The sequence below is a fragment of the Pezoporus flaviventris genome, unplaced genomic scaffold, assembly GCF_033815535.1.
Source record: "Pezoporus flaviventris isolate CSIRO_AGI_PZ_B2104156 unplaced genomic scaffold, CSIRO_AGI_Pfla_v1 ptg000078l, whole genome shotgun sequence".
NCBI lineage: Eukaryota > Metazoa > Chordata > Aves > Psittaciformes > Psittacidae > Pezoporus > Pezoporus flaviventris.
Window position 1 is genome coordinate 873278 of NW_026892626.1, and position 15410 is coordinate 888687.

The 15410-nt window shown below is 47.7% G+C and overlaps 1 protein-coding gene and 1 long non-coding RNA gene across 4 annotated transcripts in view; one reads left to right on the plus strand and one right to left on the minus strand.

Annotated features, from left to right (window-relative positions):
* Positions 1-76: 76 nt before the first annotated feature.
* On the minus strand, positions 77-9825 carry RNPS1 (RNA binding protein with serine rich domain 1). Of its 3 annotated transcripts, none has more exons than XM_061474066.1 (8): positions 9693-9824; positions 6519-6710; positions 6008-6163; positions 5528-5719; positions 4220-4322; positions 3297-3450; positions 2630-2771; positions 77-1155 (listed from the first exon to the last, which is right to left on the minus strand). In XM_061474066.1, exons 2-8 carry the CDS (start codon positions 6587-6589, stop codon positions 1050-1052), a joined length of 924 nt encoding a protein of 307 aa, XP_061330050.1. In that variant the 5' UTR covers positions 6590-6710; positions 9693-9824; the 3' UTR covers positions 77-1049. The 3 variants fall into 3 exon arrangements, with proteins under 3 accessions (XP_061330050.1, XP_061330051.1, XP_061330052.1); XM_061474067.1 differs by lacking the exon at positions 9693-9824 and adding an exon at positions 8927-9433; XM_061474068.1 differs by lacking the exon at positions 6519-6710 and having other exon boundaries at positions 9693-9825.
* LOC133279872 (uncharacterized) overlaps positions 9672-15410 on the plus strand; it is a 25107-nt gene continuing 19368 nt past the window's right edge. The window contains exon 1 of the long non-coding RNA XR_009747002.1: positions 9672-9796. This is a non-coding gene — a long non-coding RNA (uncharacterized LOC133279872). The remainder of the gene's footprint in view (positions 9797-15410) is intronic.

Consider the following 15410-nt stretch of genomic DNA (forward strand, 5'->3'; position numbering starts at 1 on the left):
CCCGCGTAACGCCAGAAAAAGGCGCCGTCCGGTCTTTAAGGAGACAGGCACAGGCAGGAACGAGGCAGGCCAGATCTTCTCAGCCTACTGCTTTATTCAAGAGTCTTACACAAGTACAAACACAACACGGCCCAAAAGGCTACAAAGTTTTACAAAACAAACTAAAGTATCTGTATAGCACTGACTGTACAAAGGGCAGTGAATCCTCTGCACTTCCCGAGGGAAGCCCAGCTAAATCCAGCCAGCACCCCCCCACTCAGCAGCCTCCAGGGATTCACACCCAGTCAATTTGGGATGTGTAAAAGCAGAAGCACTGTTCCACCCGGGGCTGGGGGGAAGGTTTTACCAAAACCCGTTAAGAAAACGCGAAAGAAATCGATTTACAGGGGCAGCTACAAACCAGTTCTTAAGACTTCTGACTTCTTTTCTAAACCAAGACGTTTTGTGGGCTGGACTGTTGCTTCTGGTCTATGCGTTACAGAAGAGCTTCACCTGCAGCAGAGCTCGCTGGTAGAAACTAACCAGCTCTTTGGGAGCTGGGATAAAGCAACAGCTTGGTGTTTAAGTCTCAGCAGATCTGGGCTCCAGCTGCTCTGAGAAGTTCTGTGCTGGAACCCCAAGCTCAGGTTAAATGCCTTCCTGTCTTACCACACAGGGTTTTTGAAGTAGCTCAAGATTTACATGCTGGTCTGTAACAGCGTGCTAAGCATTTAGAAATCACCAAGCAGCAGCCTGCTAACTGGAGAAAGAGAGGCTGCACCAAATTCTCCTTTCATTTAGCAGAAAAAGATTTTGCAGCCTTTAGAAATCAAAGCCATTTTAAAATCATTTCGATTCAATGTCAGGAAACTTGAAGCCTACATCACAGGTGATACACTGGCCAGGGGCTGTTGCTCTCTCCTTTTAGGTTGGCTTCACTGCCAGGATTATCTCTCTCTCACACTCCTCCTCACCCAGACCCATTATATTAAAAAAAAATTAAAAAAAAGTACAATATTTAGTCTGATGGGATTTAAGTTAAAAATTAAAAGTTGTCCAGTCCTTTTGCTTTATCGTGAGGAGTTTGAGCTGGAGCGGCTCCGATGGCGCCTTCGTCCAGGAGATCTAGATCTTGATCGTCGGCGAACAGGGGATCTGCGCCTTGGAGAACGGGACCTGGCAGAGAGGAAGGAGAAACCTTTAGCTACAAGACAAGAGCAACAGGTTCCAGCCATTTGGCAGTGCTCAAGGCCAGGTTGGACGAGGCCTTGGGTGATATGATTTAGCATAAGGTGTCCCTGCCCACGGCAGGGGGGTTGGAACTAGATGATCTTAAGGTCCTTTCCAACCCTAACGATTCTATGATTCTATGATTTGTCAGCTTTTCAAACACACTCCTTCCAACCCCACCTCACACATCATGATGTGAGTATTTCACTCCAGCTCGAGAGGAAAAAGCCAATTCAACCACTGACTACACAGCAGGGATATTCTGGCTACCCTCCCTCTGCTCCAGAAGTGGAATGAATGTTTAATACCCACAGAACAAACAACAATCTCATCTTCTTCCTCAAGCAAAACAAGCCCAAGTTGATTCTATATCAGATTGTCACCTGAAAAGTCAGCTTTGACTCCTGAAGTACAGTGGTATTCAGGAAAAGGATTCCTATAAACCCTTCCAAACCACAGGGATGTTTCTTAGAGGAAGTCTAACTTTAAAGAAGCAGTTACGCTTCAAGCCCTTCAGTACTACAACCAATCTGTACAGCCACCAGTACGACTCTGAGGCTTCAGGCACAAGAGTATTAACAGATCCTGAGCAGGGTACCAGATGTTGACCAGGGAAGAATACAAACAAGGAGGAGGGGATGTCAAACCTACCACCTGCCAGGCCTCAGTAAAAGGCATGTTCAGAGGAGGACCAACAGGCAGTGGTGGATCTTGTGCCACATTAAGTTCTCATTTTTAAACCTGTAGCTCATAAACTGTTCAGCAAGTGCCTCAAACTGGAGACACTTTTACTAGCAACCAGAGTTTAAGCCCATTTCCAAGACTGAGCAGCCAACAGCAGAATCCCAGACTGGTTTGGGCTGGAAGGGACCTTAAAGCTCATCTGGTTCCAACCACCTGCCACAAGCAAGGACCATTAAGATGCTGACAGAGACTCCAGAAGACTTATTATCAGAGCATGTTCAGACAGCCCTGAGTCACAGAACAGGCGCAGCCACAGAGGGTCACATCTTGGAATCAAGATGCTTTTCAGCCATGTGCCCATTCACAGAAATAATGGAGGGAGGTGCAAGGGCAGCAGAAAAGTGAGCGGCTGAAGCAGGCTGCCAAACGCATTCTGCCAGCTAGAAGTCCCTTCCCGCTCCACCTTGAAGCATTTATGCAGAAGGGACTCCAGGGAACAAGCTGAAAGGCACCTGACATTTCCAAGAGCCTGCATTTGGGGTGTAGGCCAGAGCAGGCCATCCTCAAGTGACCAACTTCCAAAGTACAATCCAGGTTCAACTGACACCCAAAAGGTACTCCTGCTGTTTGGAGAGGAAAGTCAAGTCCAACAGGATGAAACTGTTGCCCAGACAAGTCTTTCAGCGATAACCTATTGTTACACTAAGAAGGAAATACAAGTTGTCACAGCTCTCACCTTCTCCTCATGCGAGGGGGGGACCGGCGCCACATTGGTGGTGGTGGCAGCATCCTCCTGGGTGGGCTGAAGCGCCTGGGAGGTGGCCTGGGTCGTGGTGCCAGCACAGCTGTGGCAGTGATCTCCTGACCATCAATCTGGCCTTTTTAGGGAACCACAGGAACAGGAAGAAGTAAGTATTTTCCAACACTAATGTCTACACATCACATTACTGCAACTCACAGCTTTGTCACCAGCAGCTGAATCGTGAATCAGCCAACAGTGCCATTCCCACCACCCACTCAGGGACTGTTCTGACAAAGTCCACGTACATGCTAGACTTCATAAGCTGACATCCTATCACACTGCAGTTCAGATGTTAATTGGGAAAGGTTTTCACAGAAAATTAAAGAAATTTATTACTGTTCTGGAAAAAACAAAAAACCAAACATACCAAACAAAACAAAACACACCACCACAAAAACCCAACCCCAACCCTCAAGTTTTAGTAGCTCTGTTATGTTTTGGATCTATCCTGAAGCACACAAAAGCCAAAGACCTTTGGGCCGAGATCAGTTCCCCAAAGAGTCCCAAATCCCTATCATCTCTAACTTCGTCTTCAGATCAAACTCATCTGCTGCGAAGACTTTTAAAAGCACCCAGCCTCCTTGCAGCATTTGATACCTACCTCCATCCATGTGTTTCAGGGCTTTCTCAGCATCATCTGGGTTCTCAAACTCCACATAAGCATAACCTTTAGACAGGTGTGGATTTAGCCTATCAACTGGCATGTCAATCATTTTAATCTTTCCATAAGTGGAAAAAATTTCCATGATGTGATCCTGCAGAGAAAGAGGAACTCTTAAGGACACAGACCACACTTACTGACCAGATGTGGCTCATGCAGAGCAGTAAATCCATAGCACTAGATTAGCTTTGGATGAATCCCACCATGAGGAAGACAAACTTCATTGGCCAGATGTGGGAGGATTACCACTGCTTTTTCTACTGATGTTCAGCTCCTCCTCAGACTGTTCCAAACCTTAAGCTCCAGCAGCATTACTGCTGCGTGTCAACACTGGCTACAAAAATACAATTAGTGTAAAAATCTTCTTGGGGACCTGTAAATGGAGCTTATGCCCCCAGCTGAAAATTCTTAAGGTGCAACTGTAATATTTCTTAAAACGCATCTTTTTTTCAGCACCGAAGCCCTTTACCTCGGAAGACCGTTGAGCTACATTCTAACAAAGACAACTCAAACCAGCCCAGCTTTCTTCAGATCCTTTACCAAGAATCTCTATACATCATTAATGCCTCCAAGGTTATTTCAGCAGTAAGTTCTACAGCTTTCTTCCTAGGAAGGTAGGATACAGGGCCTGAAACACTAACAAAGCAGACAGACCTCTCCAGCATTACAACTGCAAAAGCCTGCACTGTATTTGACTCAGTAAAATCCTACCAAAAATTTCCTCACTGATCATTTGGACAAAAAGCAAGAATTTCTAAAAGCAACACCTTAGCAGCAACAAAGTCTTGAGAGCTTCAAAAGAGCCACTCACATGTCCTCACAAATGAGGGGGACAAAAAAAATGACAGGGAGCATGGCATTACCTTGGTCACATTTCTAGTGAGCCTTCCAACATGTACTTTTGTAGGTCTGGGTGATGGGCTCCGCCTCTTTCGCTCCTTTTCATCTCTTTTGGGTGGCTTGGACCTGATTTTGACAGCAGAAAATACTTACAATTTTCAGGGAACAAGCAAGACCAAACCAAGAGGCTGGTCATTAACACACGATTAAGAAGTACCACCTCTCCTGGGAAGGCATCTTTATTCTTAAGAAGTTAAAGAAAGTTAGGGTTAGGAAGTGCTGGGGTTGTGCTGAGAGCATTTCACTTGGAAACTCTCAAGACCTGCATCTGTCCTGTCTGCTTTTGCTTTAGAACCTTCTGGAATTTGAGAGCCTTTTTTTGTGAGTTTTCAATTTTACTGCAAGAAGGATAACAAACATGAAGTTTAGCGAACCTTTCTATAAGGCTGTTGGCCATAGTTTTAAGAATTTTCCAGTTGTTCAGACAAAAAGCATTCTTTGCCTCAACAATTAGAGAGGCAAAATGAGGACATAAGCACCAAAGCATACCACAACCAGGCAGTTAATGGATCCAATGATTTGTGTCTCTGTACCTGCAGTTCACTACAGAGATCCAAAAATGCCACAGTTAAGTAGCTGCGTATCATAATGTCTTTGACAGTGTAAAAACCGCAAAAGTCTGGAATGTAACTTTAATCAGTAAAAAAAAAAAAAAAAATCAGGATGCAGAAAATATGGATTTATGCTTCTTTCTAATCTTACTCTCCATAAATGGAGTGATATAAAAAACCAAAAACAAAATCCCAACCAAAACCCCCACACTGGCTTATAATACTTCAGTAGATTTTATCAGCCTTCAGTACCGTACCTACAGAATTGCCCAGAAGAAGAACTGTATGAACATTAACAGAGCTTGATTTCAACCCTTAGAGGAAAATGCATCCCTTGCTCCCATCCCCTCACCTTTCCATTTTTTTTATACATAAGAACACACACCATTTTCAACTCTGATGTTTCTGTTAAGTCTTGGCTGTAACTTACTCTTATCCAGTGCCCGTTCAGAGTCATACTATTGGGTAAACATTGATTAAAAGTGCCTCTACAAAGTTTAAGATTACTCATCTTAAAATGAGTGATTCTAACCTCTTTCCCTACAGAGAGTAGGTTTCTATCATAAGCAAAAGGAGCACACCCATCCTAACAAAATTCAGATCTCTAGCTTGCGAAGAAAGCAACTGGTCTTCAGAAAACAATCTGTTCTGACCACAAGCCTGCAATCTATGTGAAAGAACCTGCCACCTGGTAATTCCTAAAAAGCAAATAAAATTTACTTGGAGCGGGAGCGCCTCCTGTTGTCATGTCTCCGTCGAGATGGACTTGGAGATCCCGAGGAGCTGCTGGAACTGGAACTGCGTGAGGTGCTGGAGCTCCCAGAGCGGCTTGAAGCAGAAGAGGAGCTGGAGCCACTGCTTGAACCAGTGCTGGAACTGGACCCAGAACTGGAAGTTGAGCTGGAACGGGATCTGGAGCATGGGGTGGAATAAAGATGAGTGGAATACCCAGAAAAAGAGTGGCTGAAAAACTTCAGATAATTCCAGAGAGAGAAGCTGTGAGCTGGAACAATGCAAACTGCTGCTGCACAGCTCACTAGACAGCCAAAGAAACTCACACCTAAACCATCCCAACCCCTTCAGTTAGATGCACCTGCACCATGCCTAACATGGCACCAGCCTTCAACAGAAACATATTGGAAATCAAACTGGTGGTTTCTGAAAACACTGTAATTTCTTACTGCCTGGAGGAGTAACTACCTAGTGCTGCTGCTCCCACTAGAAGCACTGCGTCTCTTGCGTGTCTTGTCTCGACCACGATCCTTTTCACCCGATTCCTTAGTGGCTGCTTTATCCTTGGACCGGTCCTTTGATTTCTCTTCAGACCTATCCTTGCGTTTGGTTGGTGAAGGAGCCCTTCAAGAACAAATTGCAGAAGACATTTACAATATAGAGAAACACGAACAACAAAATACCCCATGCCCGAAGAACAGAACAGCAACACAAAACATTGAACTTCAATTCTAACTCAAGGTCACTGTAACTGCAGAGTTAATGCATCAGACAAGTTTGGACTTCTCAGAAAAAGGAAAATACTTTACATTGCAGAGCAGCTTTGAGGAAGACAGCTATAGCATACAGAAATTCTCAAATACAGAAACTCACACAGGAAGAGGGGCATTTCCAATTCCTCACCCTCACTGGGACAGCCCTGGCACCCTGTAACACCCCCAGGTTCATTACACCTAGAAAATTCGGACAGAATTATTACCTAGTGTTGGATTTTTTATTATTTTCTTTGAGTCCTAGCAAACTCTTCTTTTTCAATCCTGATAACTCCATTTTCCCTTCGGAGGTGTCCAAAGCAGCACCGAATGGGCCTCACTTATCTCAAATCTCACTTCTAACTCCTTGATTCTGAGAACCGATCCCTAATCGAGTGCAATAAACTCCAAAGAACAGCCTAGTGACAAGATAAAAGGGTTTAGAAACAAGAAATTAACAGATAGGTACAAACCAACAAACCTACTTTGCAACAACAGCAGCACACTGGGCATCAACTGACTCTCGCAGTGTACTTCAGTCACACTGTCACACCACTGTTGACAGGCAGACTCTGTGCCCCTTGCATGGCAACCTGGGCTTAGTGTAGCAGTCTCCACCTCATATGACATTCACAGAGGTACAAAGAACCTTAATTATCCAAAGAATGGCAGACAGAGAACAGCCATTTTCTTGGCAAGATGCACATGCAGCTCATGCATCTTTGTAACAGCCTTGTCTCCAGAGAAGTAAACACTGGTTTTCTCCAAAGACAATTTGTGCCGTACATCATATGCTTGTCAGGAAGAAAGGGTTGTTCAGAACAACCCCCCCACTGGATTATGTCCGCTTTCAGTGTCAACTTGCTGCTCCCAAAGCTCTGTTAGCCCTGGAAAGAGTAGGTTAAAGGGCCCAGTTTGCTGTACTGCTGCAATAGCAGATCCCACTTTAACTTCTTAGCAGAAAGGCTGAACTGGATGCTGACCTATCTACCCCAAATCAGTTCCCTCTTTACTCTAGCTCCAAAAGGAGACAAACTTAACACCCCACTATTTAACACTGAAATACTGAGCGTTAGTTGAATATTTCTCATTAGAAGGCTGCATCCACCCCATATTCTGCAATATCTAAACAGGCTGTTGCATTTTGACCATTCCACATGGACTGTTTAACACTGGATTACATGGCTGCCTCCAACCTGTGTTAATAAACACATAACGAGGGTAGCAGATTTGATCTGCTGTGACACCCTTTAGCTACTACGAATGGAACATGCAGGAAACGGAAGAGCAGGCACAAGCATGTCTGAACTGCCAGGCCCATCTGAAGTGGCACTGAATATTCACAATACTGCAAGATGTTGGAAACATCTGCACCTCCACATGCATCACAGGCAAAATTAGTTAACAAGAAAAAAAAAAACAAAACAACCCCTCTCCAGTCCACTGCATCCAACAGTCTTGTTGCTTCTACACTTCTGGTGTCAGGTTCTGGGAAGCAATTACTTCATTCTCTAAACTACAATCAAATTCATGTTTGTTCATTCCTCAACAGCTGAACTCACTTTCCTGATTTTCAGCTTCACAGCTTTCCATAACACAACAACTCCAAAAAGCAATACAAATATTCAGAAATCTAGCTCCCCACAAATCCAGAAGCCAAGAAAAACCCATGCCTTTTTGCATGAAGAACAGAAAACCCACAACACAAATGTGACACCACAAGGCTTGCTGGGAGAGGAAAGGTCTTCCCTAACACCAGTGGTGATAAGAAGGCAGTCCACAGACTGCTCTGTGTTGTACAGGTGACTAAAAAAGCAAACCTGTGTACATCATTCAGCTTCACAACATTTCTAACCAGCTCGATGCCTCTACACTGAAGTTAAAAACTGAAAGCCACTGCATGAGACTCACCGACTTCCTTGGAAGAACAGACCAGACATGTTTCTGGACTCACAAGACCAAAAAACCTGATCGCTTCCTTTCTCTTTCTAAATATATCATAGTCAGGTTTGTGTTATATCTTCCTCCACACCAACTTACCTTGCACCTGTGGATATCACAGGGCTGACTACTATCAGCTCAGCCATGCAAAACTATCTCATATTACCTGATAGCTAGCTTGTTTTTTGGGAGGGGGAGAGAGGGCCCAAGGGAAGACCAGCACATGCTTTGCTACTGCAGCAGTAGGAAATACTTCAGTTAAACAGCTACAGCTCTGGTGCCACTTCTCAGATCAATTAGCCAAATGATGTCTGCATGGTCAGCAAATCTCCATATGGTGGTACTTTCAGCATTTAATCCACCTCCAAACTAAACAGCATTTCTCTCCATCAAAATATATGTACCTATGTCAAGAATGCCATTTGCCAGCTTACTTCACCTGCAAACCTGAGCCCAAGAGACACAGCCTGTGAGACTGTCACCTGCACGTGTTGACTTCACGGAATGATAGGGAAAGCACAAAACCATGGTCTTCACAGGAAGGTGTATAACAAACTCATTTCTAAGCGACACGCTGCCTTCTTACAATCCAAAATCCCCTCCATCCATAGCCAGTCAATGTTCTTGCAGCACTCACCCCAAACAAGTCTAAGAGCAATCTCACAGGCCAAACATTCATTTCATACACACACACCTCTCTGCTTTAAAAAGGTGATTTGCACTCTTAAGAGAGCTGCAATTCTGTGGCAAAGGAAGCAAACTCAGCTCTCCCAGGACTTCCTGCCTGACTACAGACAAGCCCTTTAATGGCATTCTGCTTCAGATCCTCATTTGCAAAATAGGGTAAAGATTTCCTCATGTGACGGGAGGGTTCAATGCTCAGCAGTTCTTTGCAAAGTTACGGCCGACCCGCACAAGCTAACTACAGCGCGCAGGGCCGCAGGAGCGCAGGGCAGCCAGCTCCACGTCCCGGTTCGCACGCCATGGGGTACGTTACGGCGCCAGGCGGACCAAGGGCTTGTCGCTGCGGACCGCACCGTACGTGTTGCCATACTACGAGCGAAGCCAAAGCGCGGGCTGAGGAACAGGGAGAGAAAAAGCACAGACCAAGCACACAGTCGGTTCAGAAAAAATCCCGCACCCCGGGACCCGCGCCGCCCGCCCCCGACTCCGCACAGCGCTCCTCCAGCCGCGGGGAGCGCCGAAACACCTGGCCCCAGCTCCCATCCAGGCCCCGCCCCCCTCCCCCCCCGGCCTCCCCCCGCGTCCTCCCTTCCCGCCCCCGGGAGCGGTAGGCCGCAGTGCTGAGGCGCCATCGCTGATCCTCGACACGCTATCTCCTCCTCGGCAGCTCCGGCGCGCTACCCTCAGCATCCCCGCGCAGCGACGGGTCCGCTCCGCGCCGCGGCCGAGCTGGATGGACGCCGATGGGCCCTAGCCCCTGCCCCAACCCCACTCACATCCTCGGCGCCTGCCACAACCGCCAATACGAGATCGTCACACGCAATCAACGCACCGCGCACGAAAAGGGGCGCGGCGCACGCTGATATCGTCACGCACCGGGGTAGGGAGCAGGGCGGGCTTAAAGGGACAGTGCCGGAGCGGTGGGGGACTGGTGATGGTGGCAGCGGTCAACCAACAGTCTTTGGGAGTAGGAGTGGAAGGAGACGGAAAAGGCCCGTGCGTTCCTGCAAGGGGACCTCAGTTGCTCATCAGGGATCTCCAGAGCTGACGGGCTGTGGTCATGTCCAAGGACACTGGCTGGCAGGACAAGGTCTGCCCTGGAGAAGTCACTCACATCCACTGGAGCACCCAGTGTTCCCCCGGCTGGAGGTGCCTAGCTCAGTGTGTCCAGCCCCATTCACGCAGGGATCTTTGACCTGCCACGTCCCACGGAATCATAGAACTATGAAATGGTTTAGCTTGGTGTCCTGGGTTCAGCAGTAGCAGTCATTTTTCTCCTTCTTGGTAGCTGGTGTAGTGCAGTGTTTTGACTTTCAGCTCGGGAACAGAGCTGATAACGATGTTTTGGTTTGGCCAAGGACTTTGTGAGCCTCATGCTCTGCCAGGGAGGAGGGGAAGCCGGGAGGAAGCAGAGACCCAAACTGACCAAAGAGGTATTCCATACCACAGCACGTCATGCCCAGGATGTAACTGGGAGTTAGCCGGAAGGGCTGGGAGACTGCAGGGGTTGGAGGCGGTATCGGTCGGTGCTTGGTCGGGCTGAGGGGGGACGAGTTATCGGTCAGCTGGTGCTGAGGTGTTGTATTCTCTCCCTTGTTATTTCCTTTATCATTATTATCACTGGTGGTAGCAGTAGTGATTTGTGTTCTACCTTAGTTACTAAACTGTTCTTATCTCAACCCGTGGGAGTTGCATTCTTTTCGATTCTCCTCTCCGTCCCTCCGAGAGCAGGGGGAGGGCAAGAAAAGGGGGGGGAGTGAACGAATTACCTGACTGGGTTTAAACCACGACACTTGGGAAGGACCCTAATCCAGTCCCAACCCCCTGCCATGAACAGGGACACCTTCCACTAGACCAGGTTGCTCCAAGCCCCGTCCAACCTGGCCTTGAACACTGCCAGGGATGGGGCAGCCACAGCTTCTCTGGGCAACCTGTGCCAGCACCTCACCACCTGCACAGGGAAGAGCTTCTCCCTAATGTCTAGTCTACATCTCCCCTCAAGTCGTTGTCATCATTGTCACCATCATCATAATCATCATAGCAGTCAGGGCTTCAACTCTTGACTCTTCCTAAGTTCAGCAAACTGTTGGCCTTCCCTGGTAGGTGGATGCTGTGCCCAGTGTCATGCCTAGGTTGCAGATTCAAATCTCAGTTGAGTCAATCTCAGCTCAAATCTGTAACTGGAGGTGGTGGCAGTCATGTCCCCTCAGGAGACCCGGAGCAGAAAGGGACAGCACCCTCAAGAGGGAACTCACCTGCTGCCTGGCCTGCACAAGTGCTAGAAGAATGTGAAGAGACAAGCGAAAGACTTAACATGGAGCACCATCCAGTGGTATTCTATAAATCCAAAGATTTATATGGGATTTTCTCTTTTCCTGTCCCCCCTACCTCTTCTCCCCTTTCCCCACCAAAATGTGTGCTGTTTACAGGGAAATTTGCCACTGGAGGTAGTGGTCTTCTGACCCATCACGCTGCGTTCCAGCTGTACTGGCTGCCTTACTTTTTCTGACTTCAAAGGAACAAAGCCAGGAGTGTGCTTTGACCCCATTCCTAATGCAGGGCCCTAAACATGACAAACCCTTCTGAGGAGCAGGTGTGCTTGTCAGCTGTGAAGAGAAGACAGGTCCGCCTCCTGAATACAGAGTAGGAACATGGCCTGTGTAACTCCATCACAGAATGTGAGTGAGAATAGGTCTGGTGTCTGTAAGATCTTGTGTGGAAAGGAGAATTGATTTCTGCTGCAAGAGCAAGGAGGTATTACACCTGCCGTGGGCAGGCTCAGAAAAACACAAAAGGAGGTTGTGCTTCACATAACAATTTGGTAAAGGGCAGGTTTTCCTGCCATAGGATGTGGTAGCCTACTAAAAGTTTTTATGGGTTCAACGAGAAACTGCGCTATGTCTATTGAAGACTATCAGCAGACTGTCACGACGGCCTTAGAATCATAAAATAGTTTAGGTTCGGAAAGACTTTTAAGTCCACGACTCAACCATGCCCCCAAGCACCACATCTACACATCCTTTAACACCTACAGGGATGGTGACTCCACCACTGCCCTGGGCAGCCTGTTCCAATGCCTGGCAGTCCTTTTGGGGAAGAAATTGTTCCTAATATCCAGTCTAAACTTCCCCTGGCGCAGCTTGAGGCTGTTTCTCTTCTCCTACCCTTTGTTACTTGGGAAAAGAGACCAGCCACCTTCTGGCTCCGTCTTCCTTTCAGGTAGTTGTAAAGAGTGATAAGGTCCCCCCTGAGCCTTTTCTTCTCCAGACTAACCCCCCCCAGTTCCCTCAGGTGTTCCTCATCATACTTGTGCTCCAGGCCTCTTCTGTAGTACATTCTAGCTGCTAATCTGAAAACACTTTATGGAAGATGGCAAGTGCCACCACTTGGATTCAGTAAATGGCAATATGGGCTAAAGATTAGGCCTCACAAAGACAAGGCAGATGTTTCAGCCTCCTTACCCACAGGACCTGTGGCTTTCAGCAGGTTGTACTGTTTAGTGACAGCCTTTTAGTGCTCAGTTGCAATCTAACCTGCTGCAGAGAAAAGGACCCACAGGAGAGACTGTGCTTCCTTGGGCTGGGAGGAGGGACATCAGGCTTGGGCCCACTTACTCTGCTGACTGCTGTTAGCCTTAGAGCATGATATTTAAATTTTTCTCCTCTTTCATCTGTAGCAAAGCCATACTGGCTGGCTGGTTCCAAGGCCATGCACACCCTTATTCTCACATAATGGCTCTCATCTCTCCAAGGGTGGTCAGGTGAATTCACTGAACCAACAGAAAAATAATGCTACTGTGGAAAAAAAAAGAAGTATATTTTGTAATATTTGTCTCCCTGAAGCAGCTCCCCATAGAGCTGTAAGCAGCAGGACCATCCCCAGGACAGTGGTGGCAGGGTGCCAGGGGTCTGACCTCCTCTCAGTAGCTGCTGAACAGTCAGCAGGACTAAGCCTTAAGGCCAAGCCTGAGCAAAAAGAGATATTTGAACATCTCATCTAGGAGAACAGGTCAGACACAGCATGTGTCCAGTGAACAGCACCACCGTGGCCTTCTGGAGATCTTCTGTAGATGCCAGCAGCTCAGCCCACGGTCGCTACTGCAGTCCTGTGCAAGGTCTGGATGGGACCTCTTGGGACAGCATTGCTGCCTCCTGCAGGGCTTATCCTCCATCATCTGACACAGGGCTGGTGGGAGATGGGATGGATGGCAGGTCAGCGCTCTGAGCATGCAAAGGTGATGTCACTCCTCGTGGTCCTGAAGCAATGCTGCCCTGAAAGAGTTAAGAGAGGGCTCCTCCCTCCCGGTATAAGTCTCCTCTTGGGTGACCTTCCCGGCAGCCTTTGCTGGCTCTGCCTCAACAAAACAAAGAGGGTAGTAGCTTTTCAAACAGCAGCTCCCCAAAAAATTGGCTGCTGAAGAGCTGTGCTGTGTTGGGACCCTGGGCTGGGCTGGCCACAGCTGCGGGAGCATGCAGCTGTGGCAGCAAGTTGGTGCCATCGCCTAGGAGGATCCTGGTACTCCCCTTTTGTCCCTGTAGGTGGATTTCTGCCTGATTTCTTCTGTGCATTCAGCTGGTTTGGGTGCTGGGAGAGTGATGGGGAAAGATGAAGAGAAACTTCTGGCAGTGGTAGTTCAAAGGGGTGTGAGCGGCAGAGAGGGGTGGCCAGAGGCCAGTGTCATTGGGGTTCTGTGGCCTTTGGCAGAGCACTGCTGGGTGGAGGTGACCACTGCTGCCGAGCATGCAGACTGGTGATGTGCTCGAGTAGGGATGCAGAGATCTGGCTCCTGGAGGTTCAGTGGATGCCAAGGTTCAGTGTCAGGGTGGGAGTGGTGTGTCCCATCTGAAATGCTGTCCCCAGCTGCTTCTTGAACCCAGCAGCCTGCTCAGCAATTTTTCAGCAGAGGTGCACACCCTCTTTAGAAACTGCCCCTGTGTCAGTAGACTGCTGGGTGGTGAATTTAAGGCAGCAGACAACCACAAAGCTGCTCCAGCCAAGACATTGTAGATGAGCAGGAGAGGAAGGAAGAGAGCACCATGAGTGCTGTTGGGTCTTGCCTCTGTATTTTTCTATCCCTTCCCTCCTGCACCTCAAGGCTGTTTATGAGAACAGTGCTATTTACTGCCACTGCTGCAGATGAACTGCTCCGCTTGTGGTGGCAGATGGTGGTTAGGACTAATTAGTCACTGTGTCTGCATACCACCTGAGGCTCAATGTGCTTGTCCTATGTTTTGCACTGTCTTGCAACTGGGTGCTCCGTTTCTCCTTCCCATTCACTGGCTCTGTGTTTGGAGCCACTGTGGCATGGTGGAGTGGCTGCAAAGAGCTCTCCTTGACCCCCAGGAGGTCCAGGCAATTGGTGGGTTATTCTGCCAACAGCAGCACTAAACTGCTGGTAGTTATTTTTCATGGTGAGGTGCAAGGTGCCCTGCACCAGGCATTGCTTTATGCTTGTAAGGGTTGAACTGCAGCACTGTCTCAGCCCACAGCATCTTAATGCTGGTGTTTTCCCTGTGCTGTAAGAGCTTGGGTCATCTCCCTGTTCAGTCTGTCACTCCCTCTGCAGCCGTATGAGAGTGGGGTTAGGCGTGTGTCTGACTTTCAAGAATATAGTCTGTGTGGCTTTGTTAGAGGAGTTACAGGATGTGGGATTTGTCTTCTGAAGGCTTGGAAATATTTCATCCTAATGTGTAGTTAACAGCCTTGGGTATCTCTGCAGAGAGTTGAGATGAGCCTGAATTTCCAATGACTGCACTGTTGAGTACCTGTATAGGTTTGGAACAGCAGAAAAAATAGATTTCTGGGTTTTCTCTGTTTTCTGCAGAAGGAGGTGAATGTAGCAGTTTAGCTGAAACACTTGAATGAAATCTTCAGCAGCAGTCTGAACATCTAGCCTGCCCTCTCTTGAAGTCTGAGGCTTGCAGTCTACACCAGCCGCTAGGCCGTGGACAAGCTCAACACTTAAGGACTATCTGCACCCGAATGTGCCTGTGCACACATTTGTATTTCATGTCTTTTAGCCAACAAACTGCTACGATACACTTTTTCTCTGTTTTCCTGCAACACTTAGAAAGCATGCCTTGACCCTGCAGGAATATGCCTGCTCAGTGTTAACCTTCCTCAAACCTCCTTGCACCACAAGGAACAAATACCATGCAGTGATTTATTTGCTTCCTATTCACCCACGTGAAAGACAGTAGAAAATGAAGGTGTATTTGTGGTTTAGCCTTTGCAACTCTGCTGGAAGGGCTGTATCTTTGGAGAGTAGACACTTAAGACTGCGTAACACATTAAAGAGAGGCTAATGTTGACTGTACAGGTGAAGGCAGGACAGGGAGATACTGGCAGTATTTGTTCTTGTCCAAATACTTAAGCTCAGCCTGACAAATTTGTTGAGTTCCAGAGCAGAGATGGATTTATAAACCTGGATGTGAAATCCAGCTGTTCCTCTCCCCTAGGTCTGTGAAAGCCTCTTTTTCCGTCAAGCTGTGGTT